The 18,010-nt window shown below is 50.2% G+C and overlaps 1 protein-coding gene across 2 annotated transcripts in view; it reads left to right on the plus strand.

Moving 5' to 3' along the window:
• Positions 1–18,010, plus strand: part of LOC149339356 (irregular chiasm C-roughest protein-like) — a 358,742-nt gene that overhangs the window by 335,552 nt on the left and 5,180 nt on the right. For both annotated transcript variants that reach the window (XM_089548107.1, XM_089548108.1), the window contains 4 exons: positions 5,053–5,195; positions 11,479–11,733; positions 12,334–12,455; positions 16,251–16,425. In XM_089548107.1, coding sequence (XP_089404233.1) covers positions 5,053–5,195; positions 11,479–11,733; positions 12,334–12,455; positions 16,251–16,425 — 695 coding nt within the window. The remainder of the gene's footprint in view (positions 1–5,052; positions 5,196–11,478; positions 11,734–12,333; positions 12,456–16,250; positions 16,426–18,010) is intronic.

Here is an 18,010-nt window from a genome sequence, read left to right on the forward strand (position 1 = left end):
ATTACTTCTGTCACCCCCGGCATCACATGTTGCTTATTCAAATTAAAGCAGCATCACAGACCTCATGAAATACATGAGCCAGCAGTTCAATTTTACCGCCATCCATTGCTCCCGAACTGCACTTCGCGCGACCGAGTTTTCGCGTCGTACGTTTCATATTACTTAGGAGGTCGTTCACTAAGTACAAAGGTAAAAACACTGACTTTGTGTTGCTTGTTCACCAGCCATGATTATTTTTGCTTAGTGATAATGTTGCGGAGGTTCGCTAACGACTTCTCTCAGCTATGGTTCGAGGTCTCAAGAACTTACCATGCTGCAAGTGGTGAAATTGGAGTGTATCTTCAGGTCGGGCTTTCTGCGTTTCGACCCGCCAATGAAATGAAATGATTTGCTGCGTGCCTCGGGCTCGACACTTCAAACTCTGCCCTCACGCATGTAGTAATATACTCTAGTCTGTCTGGTGAACAGAAAAACTATCGCCATACGCACGCGATATACGATTTTCCCGAGCCGTACCCGAAGAGAGAAAGGCTGCCCGCTCGTTCGAAGCATCTCGGCAAACGCGGCGCAGTCTGGGGCAAAGCGGAACCGAACGCGAAGGGCAACAAAATCGCGTCATTCTTTGTCTCTCTCTCCCTCTCTCTTTCTGCCAGTCGAAGCCCTTTTCATTATCGCACCTCGGGGATCGGCGGACGAATGAGCCAGCTGCCTCGAAAAGCCCCGCTTCTGTTGGCGGCCAGAGTCGCATTCATCAAGAGGGCCGATCGGCGGCGGAAAAGGAGAACGGGTTGTGCTGCTGGGTAGCCCCCCTTCCTGGCGCGCTGGCCGGATCTGGAAGCGCGATATTGCCACGGAAGCATCGACCGCCCGACAGACACGCGCATTCTCTCTCGAGTGCGGAGGGAGCCGGGGAGGGGGGCGAAGTGAAAGGTTCTGAACAGCAGCAGCGGCTGCAGAGCTGCTGTCTCCACGGTGCAGCAGCCAGGCAGCAGCAACAACGCAACCACCACCACCACCACACCGGAGGAGAGGGAAGCTATATACAACCACCTCCACCACACCGGCATGAGTGAGGGAGGTGGAGTGGCGAAGAAAGCTTTCGCAGAGAGCGCGCGCGTTTTGTAATGCTGATTGTCCACCCATAACTCTCCACTCTAAGTGCTGCTGGCGCGCAGATCGAAGTCGCTTATTCGAGTCCCGTTGCCGCCGCTAACGCACCTTTCGCTCTCTCTATCTATCTCTCTCCGCTATCGGCGCAAAGAGAGGTTAGAATGTGTTTGTGTGTGCGTAGTGTGTGGGCGTAGAGGGGGGCTGGAAGAGGAAAGGTGGGGGGCGTGCTCGCTCTTTTGAGATTACCAAATTGACCCGCATTTGGCTTGTACCGCGAACGGTGGAGCGCGCGCGCGAAGTGCCTCTTTCGCGGCGGAGAAGCGCTTTCTTCGCTTGGAAATAGAAAGGGACCGCGCAGCAGCGAGGCGGCGCAGAGCCTAGGCGTGGCGGGAGGGGGGGAGCCCGCTCACCGGAGCGCCGCGTTTCTTTTTTTTTTTTTTTACTGCTACGCGCGTGTTCTTTTCAGCACGCGCAAGAGAAGGCGCGGCGGCGATTACTCGGAAGACGGCGGTGCTAGCTCTTTCTCTGCATCCTCGATGCTTTCTCCTCCAAAGCCGTGTTTACGGCGGTGCATTTGGCGATTGGAAAGACGAGTTTTGAAAGCTTCGAAAGCTTCTTCCTGTTCCATCCCGCGGCGACGCCAGGTGGCGAGGAAAGTCGGAAAACGGCCGCCTCCACCGCTCGCCGGCAGTGGAGCATCTTCGAAGGCACCATTTCCTGATCAGGCTTTGTTCTTTTCGCACTCCCTCGGCCGATGCTCGAAGGAAGAGCGAAGACGTGCTGCCCTCTCGCGAGGAAGAGAAGGTGCGGCTGAATTAGCCGCTCGACGCGATTCGGGCGAGCTGAAGCGAGTGCACAGCCGCTGCCTCTGCGGACGTGTCGATGTCTGCTCCAGTTTTGCGCCCCTGGGCGGCCCCCGTCGCTGCTTGGCATTCTCGACACGTTTCCCCCGAGGAGTCAGTCGTCGTGCCGCCCTGCCATGTCTTTTGCTTTCGGGGGTGTGTGCGCTTTTTACTGGCTCCGCATCAGCCTTAACTCCGCCGCCGCCGGTGCTGACTCTTGCAATGGGGGTGAGGAGGTACATAGAAAGTGGAGGAGTGGGGAGATGGGGCTTTCGTTAACGGCCGTTAATTCTGCCCCTGGCGAGTTACTTCCGTGCCTTCTCGACCTGCCGTTTTCTCCGGCTTGCATTTCTTTCGCTGTTTTTTTTTCTTTTCCTATTAAAAAGCTATTCTTCAAAAGTTTCCCTTCCCTGCGCGCTTTCTTTCGCGATCAACGTGTTGTGCGCGCTCGCGTCGAAGCACAGAGGTGTGTTACTGAACGGGAAGGTTCACCTGTCTCGCTGTTTATCTCGCTGCCTTACACCGTTGCTTGCCATGTAAGCTGCATATTCGGAGCGGCGTCGGGCACTTTGGAGCTGTTTTAAATTCTTTTTAACCACTCGTCATGGTATCGAAGCGCTGGATAATCTTATTTAAACTCGCAAACAACCCTCGAATTTCAAATTGAAGCGTTAAACCGCCTTCGCCAGCAAGTCCTGGACTGATGAGTTGCTGAGTTGTGCAGACCATGCTCACAGGAGGCTGACGACCGCAAAAAGTCTGTGCACAGATGCACAATTTGGGATTTTTTTTTTTTTTACATGGAACGCAGAAGCCAGGAAAAAGCTGCATTTCCTCCTATAGCCTCGAGAGGCGCGGACTCGCATTGAGGGGTGCACTCTTCCCGTTGAGGGGCGCTGAGGGAAGTGCAGTGCACACTTTTCAAGCTGAGACAAACCAGAAATTTAGCTTTCTTTTTTTTTTTCGAGACTTGCGCGTTCCGAACACCTTTACGGGCGCCTGTATGTGCGTCCATGTGCGTGTAATGAAAAGGAAAATCTGCTTTCCGCATTTCGAACTACTGTTGGAGAAAGAAAGAAAGAAAGAAAGAAAGAAAGAAATAAAGAAAGAAAGAAAGAAAGAAAGAAAGAAAGAAAGAAAGAAAGGAAAGAAAGAAAGAAAGAAAGAAAGAAAGAAAGAAAGAAAGAAAGAAAGAAAGAAAGAAAGAAAGGAAGGAAGGAAGGAAGGAAGGAAGGAAGGAAGGAAGGAAGGAAGGAAGGAAGGAAGGAAGGAAGGACATGGCAACTGGCTGGAAAGGGGACAGAGAAAGGGACGTGATGTGTCAGGCGAATTCTTTCGTTTTGGCAAGCTGGGGGAAAGCAACTAAGAGCTCACTTAATGGTGAGTGAATCTGGGGTTCAGAAGTGCTCAACTTCTTACGAAATTTCACTTGCGATGAGAACTGACATGTGCAGCCTGCGGTGCCCGACTCCTTTATTTCTCTCATCAATCTTTCGCCATTTAATCGCTTATAGAATAACCAAAAGATCAATCATAATCAAGATACCAGCCTCCAGGAAGATTTTTTTTTTTCTGTGAATGTATTATAACTAATATATATGCGTACTTTAAACAGGTTTCCGGTGATTTGCTTCACATATCCGAAGGTCTCACCTTCACACCATCATGTACCAACTACGCCCAACCCAAGTTTTATTGAAGGTCTCAGCTGCCGCGGCCTTTGTGCGTGTTCCGCAAATTCGCTAGTGCACTAATCGCATTTCCAGAAATCGCAGCAGAAAATCGTTCCTTGTGAAACGGTCTCGGAGTGTGCCGCGCTGGCGGAAAAACCCACGTGGTCTGACTCTACCACTGTCGGGCGGCAAGACTTTTCTGTCGCGCGATTAATGGGTCTCGGAGCTATTTTCTGCGGCTTGCCGCGTGCGGCGAAAGCAGCGCCTGATTCAGTCGCGCGCGGTAACGAAGGCAAGCGCCGAGCGTCACTGACCTCCCCCCTTGGCGCTTCTCGAACTCACCGCCGAGGATGGTTGAGGCGAATGTAAAATGGAGGTCTGCTTTCCCGTGTGCGCACATTTTTGCCCGTAGGGCAGGTTGTGACTGCAGACCCGAATCACGAGTGCGAAATAACTAGGGGAATAAGAATGGGATGGGAGAGCATTTGGCAGGTTATCTCAGATCATGAATGGCAGTTCACCAATATCTCTCAAGAGAAAAGTATACAACAGCTGTATCTTAACGGTACTCACCTGTGGGGCAGAAACGTGGAGGACAACGAAAAGGGTTCAGGTTAAGTTAAAGGTAGTGCAGCGAGCTATGGAAAGGAAAATGATAGGTGCAACGTTAAGAGATCGGAAGTGGGCGGAGTGGGTGAGGGAACAAACGCGGGTTAATGAAATCCTGGTCGAAATCAAGAGGGATAAATGGGGTTGGGCAAGGCATGTAATGCGAAGGCAAGATAACCGCTGGTCCTTAATAAAACGGAGTGGATTCTAAGAGAAGGCAAGAGTAGCAGGGGGCGGCAGAAAATTAGGTGGGCGGATGAGATTAACAAGTTTGTGGGGATACGGTAGACGCAGCTGGCTCAGGACAGGGTTAATTGGAGATATATGGGAGGAGCCTTTGCCCATGAGTGGGCGTAGTCAGGCTGATAATGATGGTGATAATTAAATGTAGCACGAAGCGCTCCTGTCGTTCAATGTTTTTCATTGACAGCCCTCGTTGTGTTTGCATGGCAAGATGACATGGCACAACTCGCACTCATTCTACTGTAGTTTAGTCTACTGTTAGCGTGAACGTCGCCGCATTTTTTCTTTTACCGCGCGAATGGATCGCGACGTGGACATGCGACCTTTCGTGCTTATTAGAGGCAACCACGCCGATTTCTTTTAACATCTACGTGCTAGAATGCTCGCGCAAATTCCCCGTAAACGATAAGATGGTTGAAATTGATTCGGAGCCTTCTGCTATACGGCGTCCGTCGACGTCAACTGTATAGCGTACTCTAGCTTAGTGGAACAAACTGAATGTAGCGTACACAATCTAAGCACGCTAAATTTATACTTCCGCCTCTCTTGTCCGTTTCTTCCCTCCCCATCTTCAGAAACGACGAGATGATCGCCGGAGACCACACGACGGAGCTAGTCCTTCCGCGGGTGACGCGAAACTTCAACGGGGACACAATCACTTGCGAAGCACGCAACGACGTGGGAACGACCAAGTCCACGCACACGCTCAACATCCACTGTGAGTGTTCTTTGGCTTTTCGCGTGCTGCTCCTTTCACTTTATCTTAATGCGGAAATGCATTCTGGGGGGTGTGATGAGAATTTCAGGGCAACGTCATCACGTGCGCACTGCAAAGCTCACCTCAATAACCGCTATCTACATTCAGGCTTACTTGGACAGAAATAAAATTCGCACGTCTTCTTAAAGGTGCACTGAAGAGGAATCTGAACTTGTCTTTTTTGCCGCGGGAACTCGATCTACACGTTCCTAGCATTCTTAGAAACTGCGACCTATTGCCCTGTATGGCCGATTTCCCAAATTAAATCGAATTAACGGCCGGCTCCCGCCCTTTTTTTTTTTAATTCTGCCTCGTACGGTGGGCGGAGTCGACCAACGCGTGGAGTGCCTTTCACCCAGTCCCGTGGCGGCTTGCCGCTCTGCCATCGGCGGAGTAATACGTAGTAGTCCGTAGTAGCAAATAGTCCGCGCGTATTTTTATTTCTGCGGGCTTATTTTGTGGCTATATTATCTGCGAATGAAACTATTTGTTCATGGAAACCTAAAAAACAAAATAAAGCGAAAGCAGTGCCTCCACGGAGCTGGCTGAAAGGAACTTCACGCGTTGGTCGACTCCGCCCATCGTACGAGGCAGAATTAAAAAAAAAGGGCGGGAGCCGGACGTTAATTCGATTTAATTAGGGAAATCGGCCATACAGGGCAATAAGTTGCAGTTTATAAGAATGCTAGGAACGTGTAGATCGAGTTCCCGCGGCAAAAAGACAAGTTCAGAATCCTCTTCAGTGCACCTTTAAGCATGCGCTGTATAAGTGGCCGCGGGTAGCGTACACTTCATGCACAGCCACGCAGGTAGGATGGCAGGCAGTCCATGTTATTCATGTGGAGCTAGGAAGGATATGAAGATGGAGAACGGGCGAAGAAGACAGCTTTGATGTAACACAGAGGTTTCTGTGGAAAACTGTTAATGCATTCGTGCAGGAGTTGCGGCCAGTTTTTCGTGTGTGTGTCTGCGGTGTGTGTGCGTGTGTGTTCTTTTGACTGTGATTGTGAACACTGTTGTACAAAGATGCTATGTAGCTCTAGTTGGATACAATTCAAGAAAGCAGCGGCGAATGCTGCTCAAAGGAAACTCTAGACAATTGCATCCACCGGTTCTCATGATGTTGCGGTTCTCATGACCAGCCTGAAATCGCTCGCAGATGACTGGTAGGTGCCTCTATGAAATAAGATTGACTGCGACGTCATGACAATCGGACACCATTGGCTGTACGGCTCCCTTTGATGGGCATTTGCCGCTGCGTTCTTGATTTGTATCCGACTGTAGCTGTGTGGCTTGAAATATCCGCGTCACTATTTGGCAGCGTACGCGGCGCTTTGTTGGCTGTGGCGCTTTGTTGGCTGTGGCGCTTTGTTGGCTGTGGCGCTCTGCTGTTCAGCGCAATGGCGCTTGTAAGGTATCCAGCTGCGCGTTGACGGAAGCAAAATGCAAACGAAAAAAATTGTAAAACGTCCGAGTATGCTGAAATTTCTCTGCGCGGTAAAGAACGCCAGTTGGTTGAAAATAACCCCGAAGCCCCTCATCATGGCTTCTATCTTACTCCGGTTGTAGTTATCGCCAATTGAAACTTTTGCCCTTATTGTGCCTGCTCGCAGTGATTCATGTCCGCTAACGCGGCAACGTCGTGCAACATTAGTTTTGTTTTCCCTCTTGCTGGAGCGAAAAAAGGGAAAAGAAAGTAATAGGTTTGGATACTCGACAGTGTCCGCTATACTACTGTATAGACTATGCACGGGGCCTTCTCAAAGTAAGCTCTATTACTCTAGAAGTGCCACTCGACGGGACACTTCGGCCGTTATCTTTTCTCCTCTCAAGGACTCTTGCAGGCGTCGCTCAAGTGGACACCCTTGAACACGCCTTCGAGTTTCTTTTTTTTTTTTTGTCTTCATTCTTTTCCTCACTTAACGAATTCTTGACCGCGCGCCTGTCGCCGTTCCTGTGATAGCTATCCTCGCTATTACGAAATTCCCGAGTAAAATAAATGTAATGGACGACAACCGTCCGTGCCGTGACGCTTTTCCATAAAATGAGGTTCAGACTTTTGAGCTCTTCTCCAAGTTGCTCAAGTGACCATTCTCAAAACGCTTTCGACATTCTCTTTGCATTTCTTTCTTTCTCTTTTAATGTTTTCAAAGCCTCTCTTCATCGCTTAAAACCTTACCTAACACCGCCCCAGAAACAACTTTAGCGATATGCGACCGGGCGAAAAAAAAAAAAAGAACGTAAAAACTCCAGAACGGAAAGAGACGCGACGGTTATCTATGGCTGTGACTGCTGCAGAGAAATATCCTCTCCCAGTATAAGCGCCCGGACAAGGTCTCTCTGTTCTCTCCCCTTCAGAGTCGGCGCATTTTGCATTTTTATTTTTTTGCACGCGCAGCCGAGCGCGCTCTTAGCCTCGTCCCTCTTCGGAGCGCGCGTTTTTCTGACCTACATTCCGTTTGAACAAATCTTCCCAGCTTTGCTCTAGGCGCTTGCTGGAAGGAAGGAAGGGAAGCGCCCCCCCCCCCCCTCCCCCGGTCTGTCTCTTTCCCTTCCTCCCTCTCTCCATCCCTAAGCGCGCGCTGTAACGAAACAGAATGTCGAGAAAGTCATAACTCTCCCTTGCTTTTCTTGCCGCTCACGGTCCGTGCGAAAATACGCCTGTTATATATTATACACGTACACCAGCGCCGGAGCGTTCCCGAACACGACTGGCCGCTTGCAGTGTTGTACTGGCGAGAAAAGGGAAAATACAGAACGAACGGAAAACGAAGGTTCAGAGAAAGAAGAGAGGGAAGCAGAGGGCGAGCTCCCGGCAGACGTAAGACGGAAAGAAGAAAATAAAGCTCCTTTCCAGAGGGCGAGAGAACGCTACGGGGAAGGAAGGACGTTAGGAGCGAATGAGATCTTCTCTCATTCGTTTTGTTTTATTTTTGTTTTTTTGTCCCAGAATGCTAGTGGTTGTGCGTGGCGTGGTGTGTGTGCTTTCATGTATAGCGCCGGTTCGAGACATCCCGACTGCTTCGGTTTCTGCTCCCCACCACCTTCCTCCTCCCTCTTTTTATCCCTTTGTTTACGATTCTTCCCATGGTGGACTCCTTCTCCATGCCAACACTTGGGCCTTGTATTCCTTCCTACTCGGGATGTGCCTATACCGCTCTGTTCTGCTCTTTCTCGTGACCAGATCTCTCTTGCCCGAGCACTGTATACTGAGAACGGTCCTTGATGCTGTGCTGCCTTTTTTTTATTCTCTATTTCTCGCTTCCCGCTCCTTATTCTCTAACGCCCGCTTCTTATTTTTGCGGGACAAAAGGAAAATAACGGGAAACCCAAGGAAACGTGGAGCCAGCCGCCGTGCCGAGCCGGTTGGGGAAAGACGGGAGGGGATGGCGGGAAAGAGGGCTCGCAAAATTTGATTAGGGAGCTTTCGCTTGTCCAAATGGGGCGCCTGCAAAACATCGCCAGAGCCGGAGAAAAAACAAGCCGTGACGTTTAAGGGCGATAGGACAACTCCTATACTGGCGCTTTTATACGCCAAATTTACGTGTTCGACCACCGATCGCTCAGGCGTCCCCTTCCTTCTAGGCCTTCACTCGGCTTTCGCTGTTTCGTCTCCGTCTGAGTTCGAATTTATTCCTCGGCGCGTCCGTTTTTCACGTTTAGGAAGTTCGAAAAGAGCTGTCAATAGCCGTTTGTCCCCTCGCACTTAAGGCGGGCTCTTGTAGTATGACTTCAGTGATGTCTACTTTTTCGTTTTCCATTTCCTTTTTCATCTGTGTCGTGTGCAATGCGATATTTCTCTGTCAAAAGACATTTTTCCATCTTAAACAATAAACGTCAGAGCGTTTACATGTTTTATTTTTCTGTTACGGCAACAGCTCGTATTTATCACCGTGCGCTCGAGAGTCCTCGGCGCCGCGCTGAGGCACAATGCTGGAGGATAATTCATTTTCCCGTGTATGTATTTTTTTTTCTGAGTCAACGCGAAAGAAATGACTAGACCTTCGCTGTTTGCAATTTAGCTAGATTTTTGTTGCATAAAATTGCTTTCGCGTGTCTGGTTTCACAAAAGATAACGTAGCCTTGCACTAACCAGATTTTTTCGTCGTTGAGCCTGCTCCACAGCTGCGCCACATAAATTGGTGAAGTAATTTTTTCTCTAGGACTTTACCAAAGCGCTACGCCGTGGTTAAAACTACCACGTTTTAAATTGCGCGTGTGCTGAATTTGGTAGAATTTGGTTTCGGGCGGTGTTTCTTTATTCCCATTTATAAAGAGCTGCCCCCGCCGCTATCGAGGGCATCGTGACGCGTGGGTGGCGTGATATGACGAGGTTCGATTCTGCGACGGTTCCTTTTAGAATGCCGCCCTTCCCTAAGAGTACAAAGATTTCGGTGAAAGATATTATAGTCAACGTATCGTACTGCAAATGCTGTAACTAATAGAGCAGTCTCGTTGACTGTCCGCCTTTTTCTTTTCGAGGTTCCTGCCATGAATCCTTGCTAAAAAAAAACAAACGAATCAGAACAATAATCTCTGTGCGCATTTCGCGCCAGGTTTTATTTGCGGAAAGCATAGGTTCAGTAAAGCAATGTGCACCCTAAGCTTAGTTTCGCTATGACCGCGCAACGTTGTAAATGGTACAGCCGATGTATTTGCAAAGCTGTCCCCACATGAAAACGTAGCATGATTGGCCGATGTCCGCATAGTCTTTAAGTCCCAATGGCCATTGCACGCGTATCGTAAACCTTACGAACTCGGTCGCTCATTCGTTAGCACCAGTTCTAATTTTTGAAAATTCGGTTCTTGCGAGATGCGGTGGGGGGCAGAGACGTACGACGTATTCCAATTGGCCACCACCTGGAGCAAGTTGTTTTTTTTTTTTTTTTGCTCCGCGAACCGTAGCTCATGTTTCAGTGGACGATTGAGGTTCGCATTGTACGTCGCGATCATGAATCAGGAATACCTTGCTTCGCAGTGGATCGACCCGCCTTTCTGTCCGCAACCAGAAACGCGTCGTTTGTTACAGTCGTCGATTTGGATTTCCCTACACCGCGGCAAACTTTGTGCACCTTCGCAGAATTGCGAGAAATGCTCCGGGTTTCCGACTGGGATACCCCATTGCATCTTTGCCGCAGATTGTGAAACTCAAAGCGATTCCGAACACAAGAGTCGCGTGACGCCTGATGTTGCCTCTTTACACTGAACTCGCTTAATTCGAACTTCCGGTTTATCTGAACTGACGTTTCGCTTCCATCAACGTCAGACGTTAAAAAGGTTCACTTCAATTCGAACTGCGCATAAATCGAACACATCCGTACTTTCCTTCGAGGATCCACGCAGACCTCACTTGAGGAGGAGAATGCGTCTTCAGGGCCTTAGTTTTGCTCCAGGTGATGTTTTGAAGACTCACTCTCCGTCAGCAAAAGGTTTTGGTGAATCTAGCAGCTGTTTGGTCCAAACAAAACTTTCTTACGTTAGTACGTTTCCATAAATTGCAACGTCATGGGCCGCGCAGTACCAGCAGGAGGCGGCGTTCAAATGCGACGTTCGTGGCGGCCGTATACAATGCAGATACGGCAGTAGGTCATCAGCGGAACGGTTTAATCTCGAGTTTTTTTCCAACTGAAGTAGCTCTATCTGCACCTGCGATCTGAGGGTATGGATTAGATGTGACAGTTGGTGAGGCTTACACTTGCAACCAATCCTACCTGTTCGTAAGGCTTTGTACCTTTGTTTCTGCCGCTTTCTTTAGATATAGACAAAATAACCCAAGCCACACTTTCTGACTCATATTTTCAACATCTTTTTTGTAATGGCATGCTACTATAATATTTTACCTCTTTTTACCTCTTCTTACTGCCCCGCCGCGGTGGCTCAGTGGCTATGGTGCTCGGCTGCTGGCCCAAAAGACGCGGGTTCGATCCCGGCCGCGGCGGCTAGAATTTCTTTGGAGGAGAAATTCTAGAGGCCCGTGTGCTGTGCGATGTCAGTGCATGTTAAAGAACCCCAGGTGGTCGAAATTTCCGGAGCCCTTCACTACGGCGTCTCTCATAGCCTTAGTCGCTTTGGGACGTTAAACCCCACAAAACCAAACCAAACCAACCAACCTCTTCTTGCTTTTGTATACCCCCTTCCTTCTCCCCCTGCATTAATTCCTGCATGACACTGCGGGTCTGTTGCTGATTAACGAAACAAATAACGGCAACCGCCCTGTTCCGCCCTCTGTTATCGCGGCGCGCAGACCGGCCAGCTTTCAAGTCTACGACCGAGACGGTGGCCGCCGAGGAGGGCGCCCCGGTGGCGCTGCCGTGCAAGGTGGACTCCAACCCGAAGCCGGACATCGTGTGGCTCCACGAAGGCTCGGACCGCGTGCTGGCCCGCCAGGAGACGCTCATCATCCCGGCGATGCGGCCCAGCGACGCCGGCCGATACTCGTGCCGCGCGACAGTGCCCGGCTTCCCGGAGATCACCCAGGACGTGCACGTCTACGTCAAAGGTGCGCGTACTACGCCGACGCGCTGGCCGAACGATGGCTGATCTGCGAGCCTCGCCCAACTCTGTGCAGACTTGTGGGATCTCTTCAGGACCTGAATGTTTACGTCATTTACGGAGGACATATTAGATAGATTTAGCATACCGGAGACGTACTAACGGATACGTGTATCGGTTTTAGGTACGCCTGTTACGCACGCGCAGTGGTCTCACCCGGCCGCGCACTCGCTATTGCGCATGCACAGTTTCCTTACGTAAAACCGGCATACGTCTCCGCTGGTACGTCTGCGCTGGAACGTCTACGGTGTGCTAAATCTTTCTATTCGCGTTGAAACTGTTTTACTTATTAGTGCTGCTGCTGGCACCTATCCAACTAAAATTTCGGCAGTGAAAACGATGTTCCGAGGTCGGTACGGCTTCTTCATTCACAGTTGTGAACAAAGAACCTAGAGGAACACTGAACTGAAATTTTCAGTCTAGGGCTCGAGTCGGGTGCTGCAGACACTCTGCAAGCTTAACTGTTGATTTGGGAATAATTTTGTCAAACCCTTGACTTGGGACTTGGGAACACTGTGTGCCATTTCTCCCTGCTTGTTCCACGTAGGCCCTCCGAAAGTGAGCAGCCCGACGACCCAGTACGGAGTGGAAGGCGAGCAGGTGCGCGTCGAGTGCGTCATCACCTCCGTCCCTCCGCCTACCAGGGTCGCGTGGTCCAGAAACCTGCAGGTAATGTAATGTGCGCGTTTATTTCATCGTTCATGTTCGCCACCTTCGGCTGTGCTCTGACTGTTGCGATGGCTGGCTGCTGAGCAAAATCGTCCTTGTACCCGACGTAGGTCACTCTTTTGCGGGACTTGGAAAATTAGTCTTGACCTCTGCACTCTGGCATCCCTCACAATTTGTAGTGTGGCTTTTAGGAGAAAATTATACGAAAAGAGAACCCGTTAATTAAAGTTCAACACTTTTCTCTGCGCTTCCTTCTTGAGCAATGCCGCAGCAGTGCTTTCTACCAGCTTCATTAGGCGCACCAGTCCATTGATGATCATATTAACTTAACGGTTCAATTTGCGGTTAGAACTTTGCAGCAAAGTGTTAGAATTTTATCGATAAAATTACCAATCTTTCGTTTTTTATTAGAAGCCCTATGTTGATGACTCCTCAGAAGGACTAGAAAGACTAATGGTCAGGAGAAATAATCAAAGTTGGCGCCGGAAAGGCTACTTCGTGCAGGCATCAGTACAACGAAATCACTATGCGTGCGCTTCCTACCAGTTCCTAGGAGATTGGAATCTTGGCGCCGTTACTCTTTTTCACTTTTCTTCATTCTTTGTTCTTTAAGTAAAAGGGTGATCGGATGAGTCCGATCCCGAGCTGAATTTAGAATGAGAAATAATGTTTTCGGTTGGACTTCTTGTCTAGGAATCTCCAGTCTCCGTACCACTTGCTGTTCGCCTTTAATGAAGCACGGTTTGGTTTCGCTCATTTACGTAATGCGTCCGTATCTTATGAGAGCGTTATTGGAAACTCTCAAGTGCTTCGGTCGCTGAAGCCGCGTGCCACCAGCCGCGCTGTTCTTCTTTTTTTTTTTTTCAGCCCGGCTACTGTCGAATACTACGAGGCATGTAGTATGAGGAAAAAACAGAGAATGCTCTTTCAACGATTTATTTTTAATGGCGAGCAGGACTTCGCTTCGGAAGCATGCTCTTCAGCGAATAGAAGTAAATGAGCTCCGACTGTCCCCGTTATTAGACCCTACTGGCGACAAATTAGACAGGCCGCGGACATGGCAAACCCAGCGAGAGGAGACGGGGGAGGACATGCGCGCAAAGTAGTATGGCTGACATTACGGGCCACGCATTTAATTTGAACGGCTCCCTCGAGGGTCACTCGTGCCGTGAAAAACGAGCCGCGTATATAGCTAAGGGCGTTCGGCGCTTTCTCCTTTAGTTTTCCTTCTTTTTTCTTTTCGTATCACTCATTCGGTAATTTCAGGCACCCTCTGCCGTTTCGTTTTGTTTTCCTCAAGTCCAGCGGGCGGTTCTTATTTCGCGCTGACTGATAAAACGACGGAAAACAAGAAATTGAAAGCGAAAGAAGGAATGAAAGAAGGCGGCGGCAGCGTCATCTGGCCCAACCCAATTCGTTGAACCCTGAGGCCAACAGCTTCTCTCCTTGAAATGGCGTGCAAGGAAGCTCGCGGGCTTTCTTTATTTATTTTATTTTTCAAAGAAGGTCGAGCGGACGCGGAAGAAGAGACCGGCGACGAGAAACGAGCGTATATATGGTACAGGGGTTACGATGAGGAGAAGAGAGAGATAGGAGCTGAGAAACAAAAAAAAAAAAAGAGGGCGAAAGAAAGTGGCCAAGATAAGGCGGCCATCAATCCTGTAAAGGACTCGGTGGCGAAGGCGAAGTGAACCGAGGAAGCGGGAGGGCCTGACGATGACGAAACGTTCCTTAATGAGTATTGATTGAGGCCGCTCGAAAGACGACGGCCGCCGGACGCTGCTAGCTAGCCGGGCCGGCCGGCCCGCTGCTTGCTTGCTGTTCGCGGGAGCCATGTTGTAGTACGGTATAGGGTTGTCCGCTCTCGCCCGGCTCTTGCCGACGGCAGCGCGGAACGCTGCTGCCGAGCGACCCGTTTCGTTGTCTCGACAACTTCACCTCCTCGCCTCCTGTTTCTTTTACTTTCTCCCTCTCCATTCTTTTATCGTTGTCAGACCGAGCCTGGTCGCGCGCTTCCCGGCTCTCTCTTGGCGGTCTCCGACAATTTACTTTTCTGGGCCATTTCGTTGATTAATCTGGTGTCTACTCGCGCTTCCTTGTACGCGAGTCTGTCCCGGCCGCCGCTGCAGAAGCTTCAGCTCCGTGCGGCGTGAGCTGCTGCTGCGCGCGGGCGTCTCCCACGCTTAAATGACGTGGTCGCGACGTGATTAACAGCGGTCCGGCCCGCAGAGGGCTTGTGTTTCTGTTTTGCTTACGAGCGTTCCTGTGCTTGCTCGACGGAACCCGCTGCAGGGGACATTCAATTTGCCAGCGCGTGAAACATGGTCCTCGGACGAAACGGCAGCCGTTTTTGCAGCCGCAGTCGGCGCTGGTGTAGTTTAAGAGCCGTTATCGGTTGCTCAGTTGACCGCTGATGGCTTCACTCTCTAGCCTGAAGCTGCTTCGCTGTTTTGCTAACCCTATTAACCGTACCTAACCGTAACTTAACGGTTAACTAACGGACGCTTACTTCTGTCCGCCTCTCACTGGCGTACGTTGCTTAAGCTGATAACGTGAGTTACCCTTGGTGAAGAGCAAGTTCAGCTTGTGGTCACGCATGCCTGTTGCCTGTGGCCCTGCAATGCATCTCTGAGCGATACATGTTGGCTGGGACGCCAAAGCATTCTTTTACGCGGTGTGCACTTAGTTTCGCTTCTGAACGCAGGCTCAAGTTGAGCTTTGTAGGGCCATCCACTGCGGTTGCTGATTTGACAATGGTTTTCTGCGGCTGACCACGAAGATGGGGGTTCAGTGCCCGGGAATGACAGAAGCGTAATGATCGAGATTAAATGCAGAAATTTTCGGTTTGTTTACATTTCAACTTGCAGTCAGAAATCCGTGGTGGCTGAAAGTAACACCGCAGCTGGCCTAAGATGCCGCAACGCGTCATGTTATTTTTTGTTTTTGTTTTTATTTCTGTAAATTGAATACACAGTTAAATGTCAGATCGACGCATTCATAGAAACAACCTAGTGCCGCGTGTCAGTTTGACCTTGTACAGCGGTTGTTCAACTATGTCTTCATTTTTCTCGTGCTTACCCGGGAGCCATTTTAGCGCGCTTGTCAGTCTGGTCGCTGACTTTGTTTGTATTGTACGTGAGGGAGTACGTGCTCTACGTACGCGTTCGTTAGTTTCGTTCACAATGAAGAAACTCCGGTAAAACTTAACAACTGGTTCAATTGGCCGAATGGTAAAACAAGAAAACTTTACAGAGAGGTTGGAAGCACGGCCTTTCCGTTTAGCGTCTCACAAAGCACTGTCCCTTCGATGCCTCGATGCCGGGCCGAGTCCTCCTTTCTCCCTCTTCCGCCGCCGCACCCGCCTCTCCGACCTTGGACAGTAGAGTTCCCGGAAAACGGCGACGGGCAACCGCGCTGCCCGACCTCAAAGCCTGCCGCCCGGTTCAGGGGCGGTCGCGGGGGGACGGCCGCGGGATCCCCTTTCTGGCGCCTGCCGCTTGGTCGGCTCGCTCACACATACACTCGCACACGCACACACACGCGCGTACACACATGTACAAGGGTCCTTGGCCGGGGAAATCGCGTGTCGAATGGCGCCGCACCTTGTCGCCCTTTTCGTCTCCGGCAGACTTTTCCGAATATCACTGTAAGAACAACAATCCCAACAAAATATCTCTAACTTTACCAAGAAAGGGAAATTGCAATCTTTTATTATTTATTCACTCTTTTCTACCTTTGACTACATATATCGCGAGCCCGATCTCACGCGCGAATGCTTTTTTCCTTCTTTCGCAGCTGGTAGACATTGACAATAACCAGGGCTACGAGATCATAAAGGAGCCCTTGTCGAACGGCCTGAGGAACTTGCTCATCATCCACAACGCCGCCGAAGAAGACTTCGGCCAGTACAACTGCTCCGTGTGGAACCAGTTCGGCTACGACACAAAGCTCATCACCGTGCGGAAACAGAGTGAGCCATTTTCTGATATTGTTAATTTACTGTCGACTCTTTGATAATTACAGGGTTAATTTGAGGGATATTTGAAATGCTTTTTTTTTCCTGCAGTGAACATAGTTAGACTCACGATGTGGTGATAATGTCAGCTCACAGGCTATCTTAGAATGACGGCCTGTGGGGCGAGTGGGACAACACATGCGCATGTGTTGTCCTTTTCTTTCTTACGTTGTCGTCGTTGAGCCGCTTTGGGACGTTAAACCCCAATAAACCAGCAGTTTTTTCAGTCTCAGGATATTGTAGCCTTTACAGATATCAGTGGTTCTAGTTAGACGTCGGTGCGTATTTATACTGTCAGGAGCAAGAGTAAATCTCGGACCGTATTTTAAAGCGATTAATTTTGTTCTCATATCATTTCGTTCTTTGTAACTGGTCGCTGCGCCTGGTGACGTCACGCTGGTCGTGACAAAAAAAAATGGCAGTGGCTTAGCTCTGGTTAAGCCTGGATATACAAACGAAAAGCTGCAGTTATGCTTTGTTTGACGTCTTGCCTGTCGCAGTTCGCGCACAATGCACTGGGAGCGTCACGGTAGCGGTGTAGATTTTGAGCCAACTCCCTCGCTACCACTTCTGGGTCTTCTTTTCTTCCTTCCATGGCGAATGTCTGCGCCTCTTCTACGGCCGCCGCCGACGCTCACGCGTGCGTTCTCGCAGCGCCTTGCGAAAGAACCTTCTCTTGGGACGGAGACCGCCGTCCCAACCTATGTCCCAACCGTCCCAAGCGGTTAACCGATGACGAGGAGGAGAAGTAACGATGGAGCGCGCGCCGCGGCGCGCGGCCTCTTTTACGTCCGCCGCTGCCGCTCGGGCGTTATCGCAACGCCTTGCGATAACGCGATATGAACGCGATAAGAACCGCTAGCATTGGCGAAAGGTAAACAGGTGGCGAGGAGGAGAAGGGAGGGGGTGGCGAGGAGGAGGAAGGGCGCGCCGCGGCGGCGCCCAGGGGTGGCTTCACGAGCCTAGTGAAGCTTTTCGCTTCAAAACTCACCGCACGCCGATGCTACACTCTATACCGACGCCGAGCAGTAGTGACCGTGCACGACGACGCGTTTGCTGCGCGCTGACGAGCTTTATCGACGCTAATCCCATCTCGCGAAAAAGAAAGGAAACTTCGCGGTGGTTGGGCAAACAACTGCCAGAGCATGGTCCCTGTGACTCGGCCGGACCAGGTGAGGTCGCAGTAGGGTGGCTTGCGGCAGCGCTGCGGCATGACCAGTCATGTCAGTCATTGCGTGTCTGCTTCCGCACTTCCTTTTTATTTCGAAACGATTGAGTTCGTGACGAAATTAAATTAAATATTAGAAAGTGCAGGTGTTGTCAGTTAGGCTTCACCTCAAGATAACCCATACAAAGGAAAAGTACCCTTTACAGGAGAATTGATAATAATAGCTGGGCGACTTGGACATCGTGTAACTCCACAAAAAAGGTACTTAGTGAAACTTGCGTTTTGTAGCAAGTAAAAGAAGCGAAGAACTTAGCGGATAACAATCAGTGTTCATCAGACATGTGCTATTTATACTAGGAAGGCAAAACACCC

This window comes from Amblyomma mixtum, chromosome 6 (genome assembly GCF_055824585.1).
Source record: "Amblyomma mixtum isolate Tamu chromosome 6, ASM5582458v1, whole genome shotgun sequence".
NCBI lineage: Eukaryota > Metazoa > Arthropoda > Arachnida > Ixodida > Ixodidae > Amblyomma > Amblyomma mixtum.